Genomic DNA, 16,730 nt, shown 5'->3' with positions numbered 1-16,730 from the left:
AAAAGAAATAAAAAGGAGGTCTGGGTATTGGAGGAAGGTCCATCAGCACTGACTTCAAGGAATGGGGGTCACCAACCCCATGTGTGTACGTGTACATGCCCACCCATTCCCCTTGCGGCATACAGTCTTTGCTGGCCTAGGCTACCAGTGAAGAATGATGTTTGAGTCAATAGTTCTGCAAGCAGGGTGGTATGTCAAATCTTTTAACAAATACATTATTGACTTACCTTATTTCAAAGACATAAATGTAGAACAAGGTCACTTAACCCTGAAGGCAGAAGTCAATAAATGGTTGATATTTTTTGAGTCCTGCTTTTGGTGTATACACATGAGGAATACCAGTTACTTAGCAGTGTGTAATTGATTCTGATCGTTTGGGGTGGCATTGACAGATATGATTACCAAGTGGATCCCCTGGTCTTGGGGAAATTGAAGTGTTTATATAACTGGAAAATTAGGCTGTGATCAAACAAATATTTTTATAAATGATTGTCACGCAGACATGTGGAGAGCTCGGGCCTGAGCTGGCCATGCTGTGGCCAGTCGGTCATTCTCTGGGAGGTGGCCTAACCTGCAGTGCTGAGCGTGGCTTCAGGCAGTAGACATCTTCATTTGAAGAGTGCCTTGCACCTTAGGAAGAACCTGCATATAAATTATCTCCTTGTAGCCTCAGCTCATATGCTCTTTTTCACAATGGGTCTCCTCTGAATGATAGGCATCACTGTAGTACCATGATGCCTGACCATGGTCATGACAGAGCCAGGTGGGGAAGGAGTTTTTCAAATACTAGTATTTGAACAATCCTACTAGTCCTTTCCTGTCCCATGATAAGCCAAAGGATGGTTTTCCAGCACAATCCAAAGTCCCGACAGAATAAACCTATTAATAGGGCAGGTTCTAAAGAGTCACATTATTCAGTAAATTTAAAGGTTGGTGCAGTTTCCTTAGTTTCTAAGGGAACATCCACTTGGGGATTTCACTTTACAAGAAAAATACACATGGTATTTTTAAAAACATTTATTTGTTTATTTTTGTCCGTGTTGGGTCTTTGCTGCTACAAGGGCTTTCTCTAGTTGCAGAAGCAGGGACGCTCTCTAGTTGCCGTGCACAGGTTTCTCACTGCTGTGGCTTCTCTCGTTGCGGAGCGCAGGCTCTAGGGCACAAGGGCATCAGTAGCTGTGGAGGTGGATCAACAGTTGCATCACCAGGGCTTGGTAGCTGTGGTGCTCGGGCTTAGTTGCTCCTTGGCACGTGAGAGACTTCCTGGATCAGGGATCGAACCCGTGTCTCCTGCATTGCCGGGTGGATTCTCTACCCCTGAGCCACCAATGAAACCCCCACACATTGTATTTTTATCTAGATCATTTCAGGATTTCTGTGAGATCATTTCCGATGCAGACTCAGTTCTTTGCAGAACTGAGGCCTGACATTGACATTTGATTAGTTACCCCGATTTGAAAAAATTCCTTTCCATTGGTAGGAAACCTTTTATTAAAAAAAAAAAATTAAGACACAGTCCATTCCCTTTACCTAAAAGTGTTATGTGGTGAGGGCTTAACTCTCAGAAAGTTGGAATTTAGATTTATTCAAAAATATTATTAGGATACCCTATAGGATATCCTGGAATATTGTGCCAGACACCGCAAAGCTTCTCAATGCCCTTTGCTGAAGTGCATCTGAACCTCCTGCCTTTGTGGGAGGTTAATCTCTGGGTTCTGATTCCACGTTGAATGTACTCCCAGCTTGAGCTCCATTTCTGTTCAGTCAATACTTTGTGTCATGCTGAACTTCAAGACCAAATCCAGTGGATAAGTTTCTGTGGGATGCATGGAGGGTAAGTTTCAGATCATTGAAAATATACCACACTAGCTTTGTCTCCATGACAGTCTCAATTTTGTATGTGTTCCCACAGGAGAGGAGGACACAGAACTGTCAGGAGACGTGCCCCCAGGCACGGAAGGCCTCGATGAAGAGTCAGCGGTTCTAAGCACACATGCTGCAGTGACCACAGAAACTTCCATCACCAGTATAAATTCTACCCTTATTGAGGAAGATACAGACCAGTTAGAGTTTATATTAATGGTGTTGATCCCAGTGATTTTACTGTCTGTCCTACTTCTATCAGCGATACTCCTTGTAATATACCATAAAAGAAAAAGGAATAAACAAGGTAAATATTTTGCCTATTCTCATTTCTAGACAACTGCTCCATGTGTTCATGAATAATTGGTAAAACACAATACTTTTTGCTTCCACACAGAGCCCTCTAGCCAAGGATCTCAGAGTGTTTTACAGACACGTGAGTATTATTCCAATACCTGCCTGGAGATGGGATGGGGTGGGAAAAGAAACTGAGATGGTTTTAAGTGAAGCAACTACATAAAATAATGAGTGATGACTTGTTTCGGTGACATTTTCCAGAGTTTAGAAATGTCATATTCCTTTCTATTTAAAAAAAGAAAGAGAGAATGCCTTCAGCCTAAAGTGAAAATTGAAATACACAGCTTCCATCTCTGTATCTAACCTGGATGAGGGCCTTGTGTAATTTGGGCCAGTATTGGTCAGTGTACCCAGTTGTGGATGTGACTGGTGATAGAAGCAAAGTACGATGCTGTAAAGAGCAATATTGCACAGGAACCTGGAATGTTAGGTCCATGAATCAAGGCAAACTGGAAGTGGTCAAACAGGAGATGGCTAGAATGAACGCTGACATTTTAGGAATCAGAGAACTAAAATGGACTGGAATGTGTGTATTTAACTCAGATGACCATTATATCTACTACTGTGGGCAGGAATCCCTTAGAAGAAAGGGAGTAGCCATCATAGTCAACAAAATAGTCTGAAATGCAGTACTTGGATGCAATCTCAAAAACGACAGAATGATCTCTGTTCATTTCCAAGGCAAACCATTCAATATCATGGTAATCCAAGTCTATGCCCCAACCAGTAATGCTGAAGACGCTGAAGTGGAACAGTTCTATGAAGACCTACAAGACATTCTAGAGCTAATACCCCAAAAACATGTCCTTTTCATTAAAGGGGACTGGAATGCAAAAGTAGGAAGTCAAGAAACACCTGGAGTAACAGGCAAATTTGGGCTTGGAGTACGGAATGAAGCAGGGCAAAGGCTAATAAGAGTTTTGCCAAGAGAATGCACTGGCCATAGCAAACACCCTTCTCTAACAACACAAGAGAAGACTCTACACGTGGACATCACCAGATGGCCAACACCGAAATCAGATTGATTATATTTTTTGCAGCCAAAGATGGAGAAGCTCTATACAGTCAGCAAAAACAAGACCGGGAGCTGATTGTGGCTCAGATCATGAACTCCTTACTGCAAAATTCAGACTTAAATTGAAGAAAGTAGGGAAAACCACTAGACCATTCAGGTATGACCTAAATCAAATCCCTTACGATTAGACAGTGGAAGTGAGAAATAGATTGAAGGGATTAGATCTGATAGAGTGCCTGAAGAACTATGGACAGAGGTTCATGGCATTGTACAGGAGACAGGGATCAAGACCATCCCCAAGAAAAAGAAATGCAAAAAAGCAAAATGGCTGTCTGAGGAGGTCTTACAAATAGCTGAAAAAAGAAGAGAAGTGAAAGGCAAAGGAAGAATGGAAAGATATACCCATTTGAATGCAGAGTTCCAAAGAATAGCAAGGAGAGATAAGAAAGCCTTCCTCAGCGATCAATGCAAAGAAATAGAGGGAAACAATAGAATGAGAAAGATGAGAGATCTCATCAAGAAAATTAGAGATACCAAGAGAACATTTCATGCAAAGAAGGGCACAATAAAGGACAGAAATGGTATGGACCTAACAGAAGCAGAAGATATTAAGAAGAGGTGGCAAGAATACACAGAAGAACTGTACAAAAAAGATCTACATGACCCAGATAACCACGATGGTGTGATCACTCACCTAGAGCCAGACATCCTGGAATGTCAAGTCAAGTGGGCCTCAGAAAGCATCACTGGGAACAAAGCTAGTGGAGGTGATGGAATTCCAGTTGAGCTATTTCAAATCCTGAAAGATGATGCTGTGAAAGTGCTGCACTCAGTATGCCAGCAAATTTGGAAAACTCAGCAGTGGCCACAGGACTGGAAAAGGTCAGTTTTCATTCCAATCCCAAAGAAAGGCAATGCCAAAGAATGTTCAAACTACGCCCCATTGCACTCATCTCACATGCTAGTAAAGTAGTGCTCAAAATTCTCCAAGCCAGGCTTCAAGAGTACATGAACTGTGAAATTCCAGATGTTCAACCTGGATTTAGAAAAGGCAGAGGAATCAGAGGTCAAATTGCCAAGATCCCTTGGATCATCAAAAAAGCAAGAGAGTTCCAGAAAAACATCTACTTCTGCTTTATTGACTATGCCAAAGCCTTTGACTGTGTGGATCATTACAAACTATGGAATATTCTTAAAGAGATGGGAAAAGCAGACCACCTGACCTGCCTCTTGAGATATCTATACGTAGGTCAGGAAGCAGCAGTTAGAACTGGACATGGAACAACAGACTGGTCCCAAATAGGGAAAGGAGTACATCAAGGCTGTATATTGTCACCCTGCTTATTTAACTTATATGCAGAGTACATCATGAGAAACAGTGGGCTGGATGAAGCACAAGCTGGAATCAAGATTACCGTGAGAAATATCAATAACATCAGATACACAGATGACACCACGCTTATGGCAGAAAGCAAAGAAGAACTAAAGAGCCTCTTGATGAGAGTAAAAGAGGAAAGTGAAAAAGTTGGCTTAAAGCTCAACATTCAGAAAACTAAGATCATGGCATCCAGTCCCATCACTTCATGGCAAATAGATGGGGAAACAGTGGAAGCAGTATCAGACTTTATTTTTTTGGGCTCCAAAATCACTGCAGATGGTGACTGCAGCCATGAAATTAAAAAACACTTGCTCCTTGGATGAAAAGCTATGATCAACCTAGACAGCATATTAAAAACCAGAGACATTACTTTGCCAACAAAGGTCCATCTAGTCAAAGCTATGGTTTTTCCAGTGGTCAAGTATGGATGTGAGAGTTGGACTAGAAAGAAAGCTGAGCGCCGAAGAATTGATGCTTTTGAACTGTGGTGTTGGAGTAAACTCTTGAGAGTCTCTTGGACTGCAGGGAGATCCAACCAATCCATCCTAAAGGAAATCAGTCCTGAATATTCATTGGAAGGACTGATGCTGAAGCTGACACTCCAGTACTTTGGCCACCTGATGCGAGCAACTGACTTGTTGGAAAGGACCCTGATGCTGGGCAAGATTGAAGGTGGGAGGAGAAGGGGACGATAGAGGATGAGATGGTTGGATGGCATCACTGACTCAATGGCCATGAGTTTGAGTAAACTCCGGGAGTTGGTGATGGACAGGGAGGCCTGGTGTGCTGTAGTCCATGGGGTCTCAAAGAGTCGGACATGACTGAGCGACTGAACTGAACTGAACTGAACTGGTCAATGTAACACTTTCTGACCTTTGGAGGAGCCAGTCGGGCTGGTGAAGGGGTGGGTTAGATGGGGGTGTGGCCACGACTGGAGTCCTTGAGTCATCCCCAGGAGAAGAGGATTGTTCCATCTGTGATTGTCACAGGTGCTGTTTTCTCCACCATGCCATACACCCATTTGATCCTGAAAAGGCCTGGGTATAAGCGTGGTTCTTATTCCTATGAAAGCTGTGCTAACTTTTAAAATGAAATTCCTAATCAGCTAAAGATGTAAATAGTAAACCAATAGTAAAATAGTAAACCATCAGTAGTAAGCCAATCTCATAGATCATTCCCTGGGTCAGTGATACACTCTGAGAGGATTCACTTCTAATGCCCGGACTGTCAAATACAAGGTTTTGGGATGGTTTTGGGTCCAAAGCCAACTTGGGTTCTTTTTGCTTATGCTGCTAAAAATTACTCCAATTAGATTTTCAAGTTGAGCCTTTGGGCATTCCAAAAATCACTCAAGAGTGATAAGATATATATTTGTATGTGCATACAAAACTCACTTTTTGTCTTTCACATCCACTAACAGGGGACCCCAGGCTTTGAGGGCATGCCTTAGGCCTGTGGGTCCCTACACTATCCTTGTACCAGGAGAAGCTTTAAGTTCTTGCAGAGCTGTAAATGGTCATTTTCCCTTATGCCAGCAGGTGACTTAGCAGCAGCAGCAGCAGGGCAAATGTGAACTGGGAAGGAAGCACTGAAGTGCATTACCTTTCATGGCGAGGACTGATGTAATAGATTCCAAGAAAGTAGGAATTTCACGTTTCTCCACTGCTTGCAATTTCAGGGTGACCTAGTAACAGTGATCACGTGGGAGCTCTTTTGTAAGCCAGAGGAAAAGAAAAGGCAAACAGAGATGCTTGGATCTTTTTTTTGCAAAGTCCAGTGGCTAAGACTCCATGCTCCCAACGCACGGGGCCCTGGTTCGATCCCTGGTAAGGGAATTAGAGCCCCACGCTGTAACTAAGACCCAGCACAGCCAAATAAAAACAAAACAAAAAATAGAGTAGGGAAAGTAGAATTTCCTGCCCAAACCGTAGGCTACAGCTGGTCTTACCTAGCAGAGTCCTGGGGTCGGGGGAGTTTGGGGTTGACTAGTCAAATGATCATGCTCTAAGTCACTAGATCCAGAAAGGGATTTTTCACTGAACTCCATTTCGAGACTCTCAAGACTCAGAAGCCGCTACCCAGTGAGCACTGACTTCGGACAGGGTCCAGGCATGTGTGCTGCTCCCTCCCGAAGGCCTCCGTACCTGGTTGATGCTGCGTCTTCTGTCTGGAATTTCCTTCTTGGCTGCTTGGCAGACTGCCACCCCATTCTACAATGCACAATTCTAAGGTTTTTATGAAGAGCTGAGTAGTCAGACCCCAGGCAAAATTAATCACCACCTCTCGACTGTGTTCACACTTACTGTGCACAGTCGTGAATCCTGTCATCAGTTGGTGACTTGCCTTTTTTTGGGTCTCTCTTTCTTACTAGGCGATGTTCTTTAAGGTCCAAAAGAATCAGGAACTTGTCTTATTCATCTTGTGGAATAGTGTGGCAGGAAGGTTATAGGGACAGATTCTGGAATACTCGGCTTAATTGGCTTTTCTCTTTCCTAGTTTTATAACCTCTGGTTCAGTTTCCTCATCTGTTAAACGCGCAAAACTCAGTACCACCTCATAGAGTTGTTGGGAGAATTAAGTGGATTCATCTATGTAAAGCACTTAGAAAAAAAACAGTACCCGGCATATTGTAAGTGGAAACTAATTATTTTCACCCTTTTATCTCACAGAGTGCCTTGCCCAACACATTACTAGCTGCTCAATAAATGTGTATTGCAGAGATGAGTTGATGAAAGAATGTGAGAACTTTTTTTTAGAGAACACAATGTCAGAGGTAAAAGTAAATTTGCACATTATTCTTAAAACAAATTGGCACCTTGCTTTTACTTTAAATGTGCCTCCCCTTAAGAAACCACAAATGGAAATCTTAGAATTTCAAAGCAGTTGCTTATCACCAAAGTTCTAGGTCAAGAGAGCTGTATTTGAATATTTTCTTTTACTCACCATTCCTTTAACATAGATACAGATGGTTAACGATGACTTTCTCTTCAGACAGCTAAAAATTTCACAAACATTGCCCACCAAAATCCACCCATTCATATTTAACATTATAATACAAGGCAGTAAAAGGAGACTATTTAAATGGACAGAATTTGATTTAAATGTATTTTTTATTTAACTTTCCAGGAACAATAAAACTGTCCTACTGGGTCAGAGGGCTGTTTGGTGGCAGGTCATAGAGGATGTCCTGTGTTAGGCATAGACACATTGTCTCTTTCCTTTCTGACTACATCCTGATATAATCTTCGGCACCAAGAAATGTCTTGAAATTTGACAGCTGGGGAGCATTTGGCCAACATCTTTGGAAAGAACAGGTCACCTGCAGAGGAATTACCCTTGTTTCTTTGGCCCCGCCTGTTCTGTGTCCAGGAAAAGGGAAGGCTAGGAGTGACTTGATGTGCAGTGGCCCTTCTCCCCAGACTCGCAGGCATTAGATCCGCAGTTGTTATTATTTAATATTTATTAGGTGCCTTGATGGGCTGCCTCTCTGGGAAAGAGCTGCAGGGGAAACAGCTGGCAGTAAAGCAGCGCTTTAAACAGGCTGTGGCTCCAGGACACCTGGCTCGCTCAGTCTCCAGAAGGATACTCGCGTTGAGCGCGGAAACCAGATGAGCAAGACGGTCTCCTGCTGCGCTCCGGCCCGCGGCCCCACCCTGCACTGCTCCGTCGGGCCCACGGGGAGAGGAGCCGCGAGGGGGCCCCGGGGGCTAAGCGGGGGGCTAAGCGGGCGTCCTGTGGGACCCGACGGAGGGGGACAGGAAATGGCGGGGCTGTAGGAGGCAAAGTGGAGTCAAGGGCAGGTGGGGGGCTGAGTGAGCGCCGCGGGGCGCACAGGGAGTAGGTGGCTGCTAATAAAGAGACGGGCCCGGTGCAGTGGAGCTGGCAGGGCCTGACTGCCGGGACGGCTAATTGGTCTCCCTCGCGGTTTAATGCCCTGCTCCGGGGCGCCCTCCCAGATGCTTTCGCGTTGCCATGGCGGCCGGGGCAGGGGTAATGGCCGAGGAGCAGGGCAGACGAAGCCACAGGAGGCTTTTTGCTCTGTTTGAATACTGATTACAGGAGCTTCGCATTCGTGCATCTGGAACACTTTTGTAATGGGTTTTTAAACTTTTCCATCATCTGCACGCAGGTCTAGCTCCAGCTCACAGCGAAGCCTGCAGGCACCCAGATTAGAAAGATAAATCCACCCCCTCAAGAGTCGGGCTGTGGGGCCATTTGTTCTGAAAGAAATTAGTAAGGGGCTATTAAGCAGAGAAAGAGGGAGAGCAGGGCGGCCGTAGTGACAAAACAGGGGCATTTTTGTGGGTCACCTGTAAAGCAGGTTCGGTTGTATAGGAGCTTTATTTATAGTAAAATCCTTTAAGGAAAGAGCCTGTGAGTGCTAGATGAAAACTGCATGTATATAAAAATAAGGTGAACATCCCTCCCTTTGCCAGAGGAGTCGGGTGTCTGCAGGGAGCTTCAGATACTTGCCCAAGAGTGGGAGGACACAAGCTACAGCCCCTCGAAGGGCAGCAGTGATGGCGGTGAAACTGGCAACCGTTCCCAGCTTCCCGGGGTTAGTGGTGCCATTAAAGCCTGCCAACCCACAGGAAATTACAGCGGCTCCTGGCTGCCAGGAGCTCAGTTCCAGGTGTCTGCTGGTTGTGCTCCCTCGCTGGGGCCTCCCCTCTGCCCCCCAGACAAAGGAGGCCTCTGATGGCTGAGAATCATGACCCTCTGAGTCTTCAGTGGATCTCTGTAAGGCAGTGTTGCTTCTTGGTGGTTCTTCACATCATAGGAGGCGCGGTGGGGCTGTGCTGTCCACTCACTGGCCATCATTGTCTCGTTTCTCTGGGTGCATCTGTCCCCCTGCCAAGCAAAAGAGAGGCTGACCTGGGGCACTTGGCTCTAATTCTTGCCACATGTCCATCTGGAATCTGATCCGCATCCAAGCCATTTTGCAGACTGTCACCTGACTCATGTCAACTAAAGCAACCAAAAGCAAGCCTGTTGGAAGTTTCACTATTATGAGATGCTAAATCCAAAACATTGGGCACGAATTTAAACCCAGCGTTGGACGATCCAGATGAAGACTTGTTCGTTTATTCAATTCATATGGGGTGTTTGTTGGGAACAGTGCAAGCTGGATGAGTGGGGATGTCGCAATGAACAAGGCAGACGTGATCCCGCCCTTTGGGGAGCTATGGTCTAGTGGGAGAGACAGACAATGAAGAGTTAACCAGAGAACCGGATTGACGGCAGATCGTGGCAGACACTGTGAAGAAGCAAAGAGAAGCTGAACTGGCAGAGATGGGCCCTGTCTCAGACAGAGGAGATGGGGGAGGCCTTTCTGAGGAAAGCTGATATAACGGGGCAAAGGACTCTTGTGTCTGCCATACGGGAAGCCAGGCTCTGACAGTGGGAGTCTGCAGCAAAGGAAGGGTTTATTACAGGTTGCCATGAAAGTGGGCAGGAGAGAAGTCTCAGATCCACTCCAACTTGGTGGTTGAGTTTGGGGTGTTTTTAAAGGAGAAGAACAAAGAGGCTGCAATTAATCATCAACTGTGACATTTCTTAATCATGATTTTGGGAGTCAGGGTATCTCTGGTTTACGATTCTCTGGCCAGGTGGGCCATGGCTGGGGGTCCGTGAGCTTCTCTTGTCCTGGAGAGACAACCTGAGTTTGTGCTTTAATGATGACATCTACACAGCCATTTTAGTCATTGGACTCTGGTTGATTAATGTTCAGTTAGCCCAGGATTGAGGTCAGAGGGAACAAGAAAGGAAGAGAGATTAATCAACTGGCAGGGGTCCTTCTGCCTTAGGGGGTTGGTTTCATGGAGACCAGAAGGCTGTGAGGGGTACAGCCTTACAAAGAGCAGGGCTGAGAGGGGGGTGCCCCACGTCCTACTCCGTGACAAGGGACAGGGTCACAGAGTTCAGTTTGCTGTGTCACAGGGAGATCTAAAAGAAAGATTTCACATAGACGGGACCTCATTTCACAATGGCAATCTGCCCTTGATTGACGTAGAAGTTAACTGTAGCCCCTTTCAAGACGTAATCTCTTGGAAGTCATTTCCCCTCTTTGTAGAGGAGATTTCAGCTGATGTGGAAATAAAATGTTCTTACACATACTGAACACTAACATGACTTTTATATTTACTGTCTTTTAGATGAACTGGGAAGTGAAAACGTGAAAGTGTAAGTCCCCCCAGCCCCCAACCCGTGTCCAGTTCAGCTTTGGGGTGGACCAGGATGTTGGTGGAGGGCGGGGTGGTGGTGAGCAGATCAAAGGGCCAGATTTTCAAGAGTTCTGGTTTTGACAGCCCTGGCAGGGCCCTTCTGCTTCCCTAACTCCAAGAGAATGTGCTGGAGTTCCCACACCTTACCACAGGCCAGGGGATCTGACGGGGGAGAAGGTCCTCTGTTCAGAAAAGAACCTTTTTCTGACCACTGTCAATTCCAAATGCATTGATGATTGAGTATTCTGACCCTGGGTGTATTTCAAGGACTTCAGTTCATTTATTCTGATTAAAAAATTTATCACCAGGGAAGAGATTTTAGTTGGTGTTAAAGGAGGGGAACCCTAGTAGAAACCCAGAGTTTTTATGGTGAGAAGATCCTGGTGGGGAGTGGGGCAGGAAAAGAAATGGAGGTGGCAGGAGGGGATGGGGAGAGCGGATTCGGCCTGGAGGGGTGGCCTGGGGCGCGGTCCTGCTTGTTTGGACCCTAGGCTGGCTTCCTTCGCAGGGTGGCAGCCAGTGGATCAGAGCAGGTGGGCCCCTCCCCGATTCCTACCTACATTAACTGGGAACTCTTCCCTCCCCGGGGAGAGCTGAACCCCAGCCAGGGAGGGCCCTGGATTTCTGAGCACAACGGCTCCATTTCTTCCAGGCAGGAAAGCCTGGAAATGGAAGGGCGAGGTGGTGAAAGTGGCCCGTCAGTCAGCCTCCTGACCTGGAGCGCTGATCAAAAATCCCCAAAGATAGGGAAGTGAAATTGAGCAAGGCTAAAATGCTAAATGTGGCAGCTCCCTGGAGGAGCCTCAGACTCATCTCAGTACCTTGTGTGGAGCCAGCTCTCCTGTGCTTCCTCTCAGCCCATCATCAGTAATGGACGAAGGTTTAGTTTTGGTTTTGCTTTTTTTCCTGTTAGAGTTTGGTCCTCTTGAATAGAGCAAACTCCTAGATTACCCTGGAGCATAAGACATTGAATCAAGTTCACCTTCCTCATAGTCAACAGCCTAGGCTGTCCTCAAACAAAATTTAGCACATCACAAAACCTGTTGGTTTTGTCTTTTGTTCTGTTTTTCCAACAAGCTCTTGACTTTCTCTCTCTAGCCCTATTTTTGAGGAAGACACACCCTCTGTGATGGAAATAGAAATGGAAGAGCTTGATAAGTGGATGAACAGCATGAATCGAAACGGTATGTGGTGTGGAATAACCGAAGGTAGCTTTCTCTGTGCTCTCTACTAAGAGAAGGCTGCCCTCTCTTCATAACTATGCCATTGGATCCTGGGTGGGACCCCGGGAGCCCACCTACCTTTCTTCCAGCGCATGCAAGGAGTTAACTGGGGCCTGACCATCCTTAAATATATAGTTTAGTTATTGCATAAGTTGTTGCCACTTATTTGTATTTTTGCACATTTTTTCAAATGAACTTTTTCAAGAAGAAAATGGACTCTTTTTTTTTCAGGTGAGGAAATCTCTTGAGACCAAACTCTCTGGAAAAAGTTAGCATCCAGCATTACCCGAAGTATTATAGAATTTAGAGATCTGTGATTTTAATGTGTGCACAGATGTAAAACTTTATCAAATATAGTTTACATAGATCTGTGCTAATAGGCACTAGCCATCTATGTCTATTTAACTTAAAATTTTAAAAACTAAATAAAAGTTTAAAACTTTATACCTTAGTCACTGCAGCCACCTGTGACTAATGGCCATTATATCAGACTATGCAAATCTAGAACACTCCCTTCATTGTAGAAAGTGCTACTGGATTGTGCTAGCAGAGATAGTAATATGAATATCCCATTATAACTTAATTTCCAGTTGATATCTGACAGTAATTGTAGTATATGTTCCTTGCTGATGGTAGTTTAGTGCTAAATCATGTCTGACTCTTGCAACTCCATGGACTATAGCCCATCAGGCTCCTCTGTCCATGGGATTTCCCAGGCAAGAATACTGGAGTCAGTAGCCATTTTCTTTGCCAGGAGATCTTCCAGACCCAGGGATCGAACCCTGGTCTCCTGCATTGCAGGCAGATTCTTTACTGACTGAGCCACCGAGGAAGCCCATACATTCCTTACTTTTCATTAAATCAATATTTGGACTTAAAAATGATGACAGCTGTTTTTTTTTTCTTCTATTTTTAATTTCTCTAAAAAATCAATAAATTATCTTAATGCTCATGTTAAGTTAATACAATCCACTATTTATATTATCAAACCACTTTTTAAAAAACATTTATCTAAAAAACAAAAACAAAAAACAACCCAGGGATCTATCAGATTCAACAATCTACAATGGAGTTCTCAAAACCAGATACTTGTTATCAGAATTTTTGTACCAGAGGCTCATCAAGATGAACTTTCCAAAAGATGAAAACTACTTAACTAACATGGACAATTTGGGGGAAGAGTGGCTTGGTAAAGCATTTGAGCGTAGGGGTGAGTCATTGAGATAATCCTTAAAATAGTTTCCTTTTGTGGCTTTTAGTTTATAAAAGTAATGTACATACACAGCAGAATTTGGAAAAATGCAAAAAAAAAGGTAGAATGAAGAAAAGATTTCCACCACCCAGAGATAATCTCAATATTTTGGTGTATTTCCTTTTTTGTGGCTGAGATAATTGCAATACAAGTCATGGTCCTGTTACAATCACTAAAACCATTTCCATTTGACAACTAAAGAAGAGAGTTGTTTTGACGCATGGAAATAGATCCAGCAGATTTCCCTCCCTTGAAAACAGCAGACATGTAACGGGAGAAAATTCTGGCTTTAAGAAGGTCGGTTGTTCCCCACTTTACCTGCTTCTTGCTCCCGACTGAAATCATTCTGCAGGCACAGCAGAAGCTCGGTGAAGCTGTTTTATTCCAGTGTCTACCCTGAACTGTGCAGATTCTAGTCTTTGGAGCCCCTGGGGGTTGTTCAGCAGCTGAACAACCAAGCAGTGATGAATTGTGCCCTTTGCTGCTGGGGCCAGAGACACGCTGAAGTCTTGCATCTGCACCATTAGTGCTTTTTCCATTTCAAGAGCCTTGCCATGATTAATCTTTTAACCTCTGAAATTCCCTGGTGAGGCTGTTTCTGCACAAGTAGCAGATCAGAGAGATATGATGTTCAACGGCATAAGTCTTGTGGATAAAAAGTAGAATTTCAGTGACTAATAATGAGCCTGGTTTTCTTCTGTCCTAGCCGACTATGAATGTTTACCTACTTTAGAGGAAGAAAAGGAACCAAACCACAACAACCCAAGGTACTTCTCGTTTCTACCATGGATTCTTTGTGAGTGGGGGAGGGGGGGTTGGAGGCCACAGTTGAGGACTTTCACTCACCTTCTCTGTGCCTATAAATTTTATGTGACCATTTTCATGGGCGTACATTGGTGTCTTGTGGAGAAATGGAAGTGTGAGTTATGGAAAATAGAAAAGTACAATGTAAATATCTTAGTGATTCTTTGTCTTTAGAAATAAATTAGTACTTATGTTTTCTTGCCCATCTAAAGAGACACTGTTGAGTAGGCTTCTGTTTTAGTTCTAAAAGTTTCTGGTTATAACAAACTGTAGGTTTGTTTATCTTGGATGAATAGATGTTTGGTCAGGAAAACAGATGGAGGTGACAGTCTCAACAGGATGACTGGACAAGAGTGAGTAAAAATGAACATATAACAAACAAAAGAAAAGAAAACCCCACTTAGGTTGGATTGTTTTTGGTGTTAGTGGCTCAGTCATGTCCAGCTCTTTGTGACTGCACGGACTGTAGTCCCCCAGGCCCCTCTCTCCTTGGGATTCTCCAGGTAAGAATACCGGAGTGACTTGCTATTCCCTCCTTCAAGGGATCTTCCCAGCCCAGGGATCAAACCCATGTCTCCCACATTGCAGGTGGATTCTTTACCATCTGAGACACCAGGAGAGAGAAATTAAATGAGAATTTAAAAACTCCAATACTTTGGCCACCTGTTGCAAAGAACTGACTCACTGGAAAAGACCCTGATGCTGGGAAAGATTGAAGGCGGGAGGAGAAGGGGACGACAGAGGATGAGATGGTTGGATGACATCACTGACTCAATGGACACGAGTCTAAGTAAACTCCGGGTATTGGTGATGGACAGGGAAGCCTGGCGTGCTGCAGTCCATGGGGTCACAAAGAGTCAAACAATACTGAGACTGAACTGACCTGAACTGAAAAAAAAAAAAACAAACAAAAAAAACAAACATATTCTGTTCTACCACTAGGTGGCTCTGCTCGATAGAAAATTTTAGTGCACCAGGGCAGGCGTGTTCTTCAGCCCTGCACAATTTTATTAAATTATATTCTCTTTTGTGAGGATAGAAATGACCATGTTTGGGTGTTTTTGATCAGAGAATTCTCAGTCAGGACTTGGGACGTGCTGGTAGGAAGTAGGATTGATGATTCAGCAAGTCAGGGACTCCCTCTGTAGAGCAGGGCTGTGGTTCGGTGGGGCGGGGGCGCTGGATTGTCGATGGGGTGACTCAGATGACCAGTGAGCAGGGAACTGAACTGAGCCCGTAACTGAGATGTCACACTTGCATAAGAATACATTTTCAAAGCAGCATAAATACCCACCCCCTCTCCCTCCAGGTTAACCAGAGGGCCTACACTAGTCACCTTAATTGTGTCCAGAGTGTAGTCACTTTTCATAAGCAGTTCCTGAAGCCAGCATGTAGCAGGGAAAGACTGGTTACTAGACTGACTGAGGCAGTCAGATGTTTGTCTGACTTGTTCTGCTTCTTCCGCTAAACTTTGCCTGGGAAGTCAGGCCACCACAGTCCTACTGGGTCAAACTTCCGCTCTGATGCAGAATCTACATCTTATTGTAGATGTCAGTCATTGTTACCTCTGTAGGTGCTTGCATATTAAAACTCATCACTGGTTCAGGAAAGAGTCTATCCTATTTAAATGGGTTATCAGACATTAACAAGCAGATAAAAGAAAATATGCTAGCGAGATTATCACAAAGCATATTACCAAGAAATATTTTCCTTGCATTTTTACCTAAAATGAACATCTATGTGTGTTCAGCATGGGGCTCAGATCACCACTAAACGCCTATAAGTATCTTATTATTGAATCTCTGATGGGCACCCTCTAAAGATGTGAAATGTCATTGGTTTTTATATACCTGCCTCTTGTTCTTTGAAATTATTGGCAACATAGGAGAGGCTTAATGTTAGAAATTATATGATGGTAAAAACTTTTTAGAAGTCACACTTCTTTGAAATATTGAGAGGCTGGTCTCTGAAATAAGTTCTACCACATTTCACCTGTAAGGCAAAAGGCCTTAACCTATTTGGAGAGCTGGTTTATACTCAATTACTGTTTTTAAAGGGAATGTCTACATTCCTCTGTTGGTCCAGAGCTTTCTGTTTTAATTCACAAGACAGCTCTCAGGCCATCACTTCATTCTTTCTTGATGAAACCAGGCCCAGAGTTATAGAACTGAAAGTGGCAAGTCCCCAGTCTTTGGAGTTGGAGACACTGTCTGATTACTCCAAAGGGTATCTTGATATTGCAAAGCAAATTTAGTTTTTATTTACTAAAACTCTTAACAGTACAAAGCACTTAGAACAAATCTTGGTACAAAATTAGCTCTTAGTTAATATTATTTTTAATTAGTTAGAACTGATGTACATAAACTCACTGCCTTCTGGGTTAATGCACCTGTGTCCCAAGGCCGAGGCTCATCCACTACATGAAGCATTATTTTTGTCCCTGGTCTCCCTGGGGACTTCTTTTTGGAGCTTGCCAATCCTGAGAAATCATGAATTTGTTTAATTCCCTAGGAATGATCTGGAGACTTTAAGTTCCCCGTCCACTATCAGCATAGGTTCCATTCATGTTGATGATTTCAGAATAGCCATTTTAGAAGTTTGGAGGCTCTGAAAG

General features: G+C 44.1%; 1 protein-coding gene across 1 annotated transcript in view; it reads left to right on the top strand.

The window, feature by feature from the left end:
• TMEM154 (transmembrane protein 154) overlaps positions 1-16,730 on the top strand; it is a 49,592-nt gene that overhangs the window by 22,117 nt on the left and 10,745 nt on the right. Inside the window, exons 2-6 of the mRNA XM_043902613.1 lie at positions 1,913-2,170; positions 2,261-2,299; positions 10,769-10,796; positions 11,936-12,021; positions 14,019-14,079. Coding sequence (XP_043758548.1) covers positions 1,913-2,170; positions 2,261-2,299; positions 10,769-10,796; positions 11,936-12,021; positions 14,019-14,079 — 472 coding nt within the window. The remainder of the gene's footprint in view (positions 1-1,912; positions 2,171-2,260; positions 2,300-10,768; positions 10,797-11,935; positions 12,022-14,018; positions 14,080-16,730) is intronic.

The sequence above is a fragment of the Cervus elaphus genome, chromosome 5 (assembly GCF_910594005.1).
Source record: "Cervus elaphus chromosome 5, mCerEla1.1, whole genome shotgun sequence".
NCBI classification, from domain to species: domain Eukaryota; kingdom Metazoa; phylum Chordata; class Mammalia; order Artiodactyla; family Cervidae; genus Cervus; species Cervus elaphus.
Note: the sequence above shows the minus strand (reverse complement) of the source record. Positions and strands in the feature narration are given on the sequence as shown.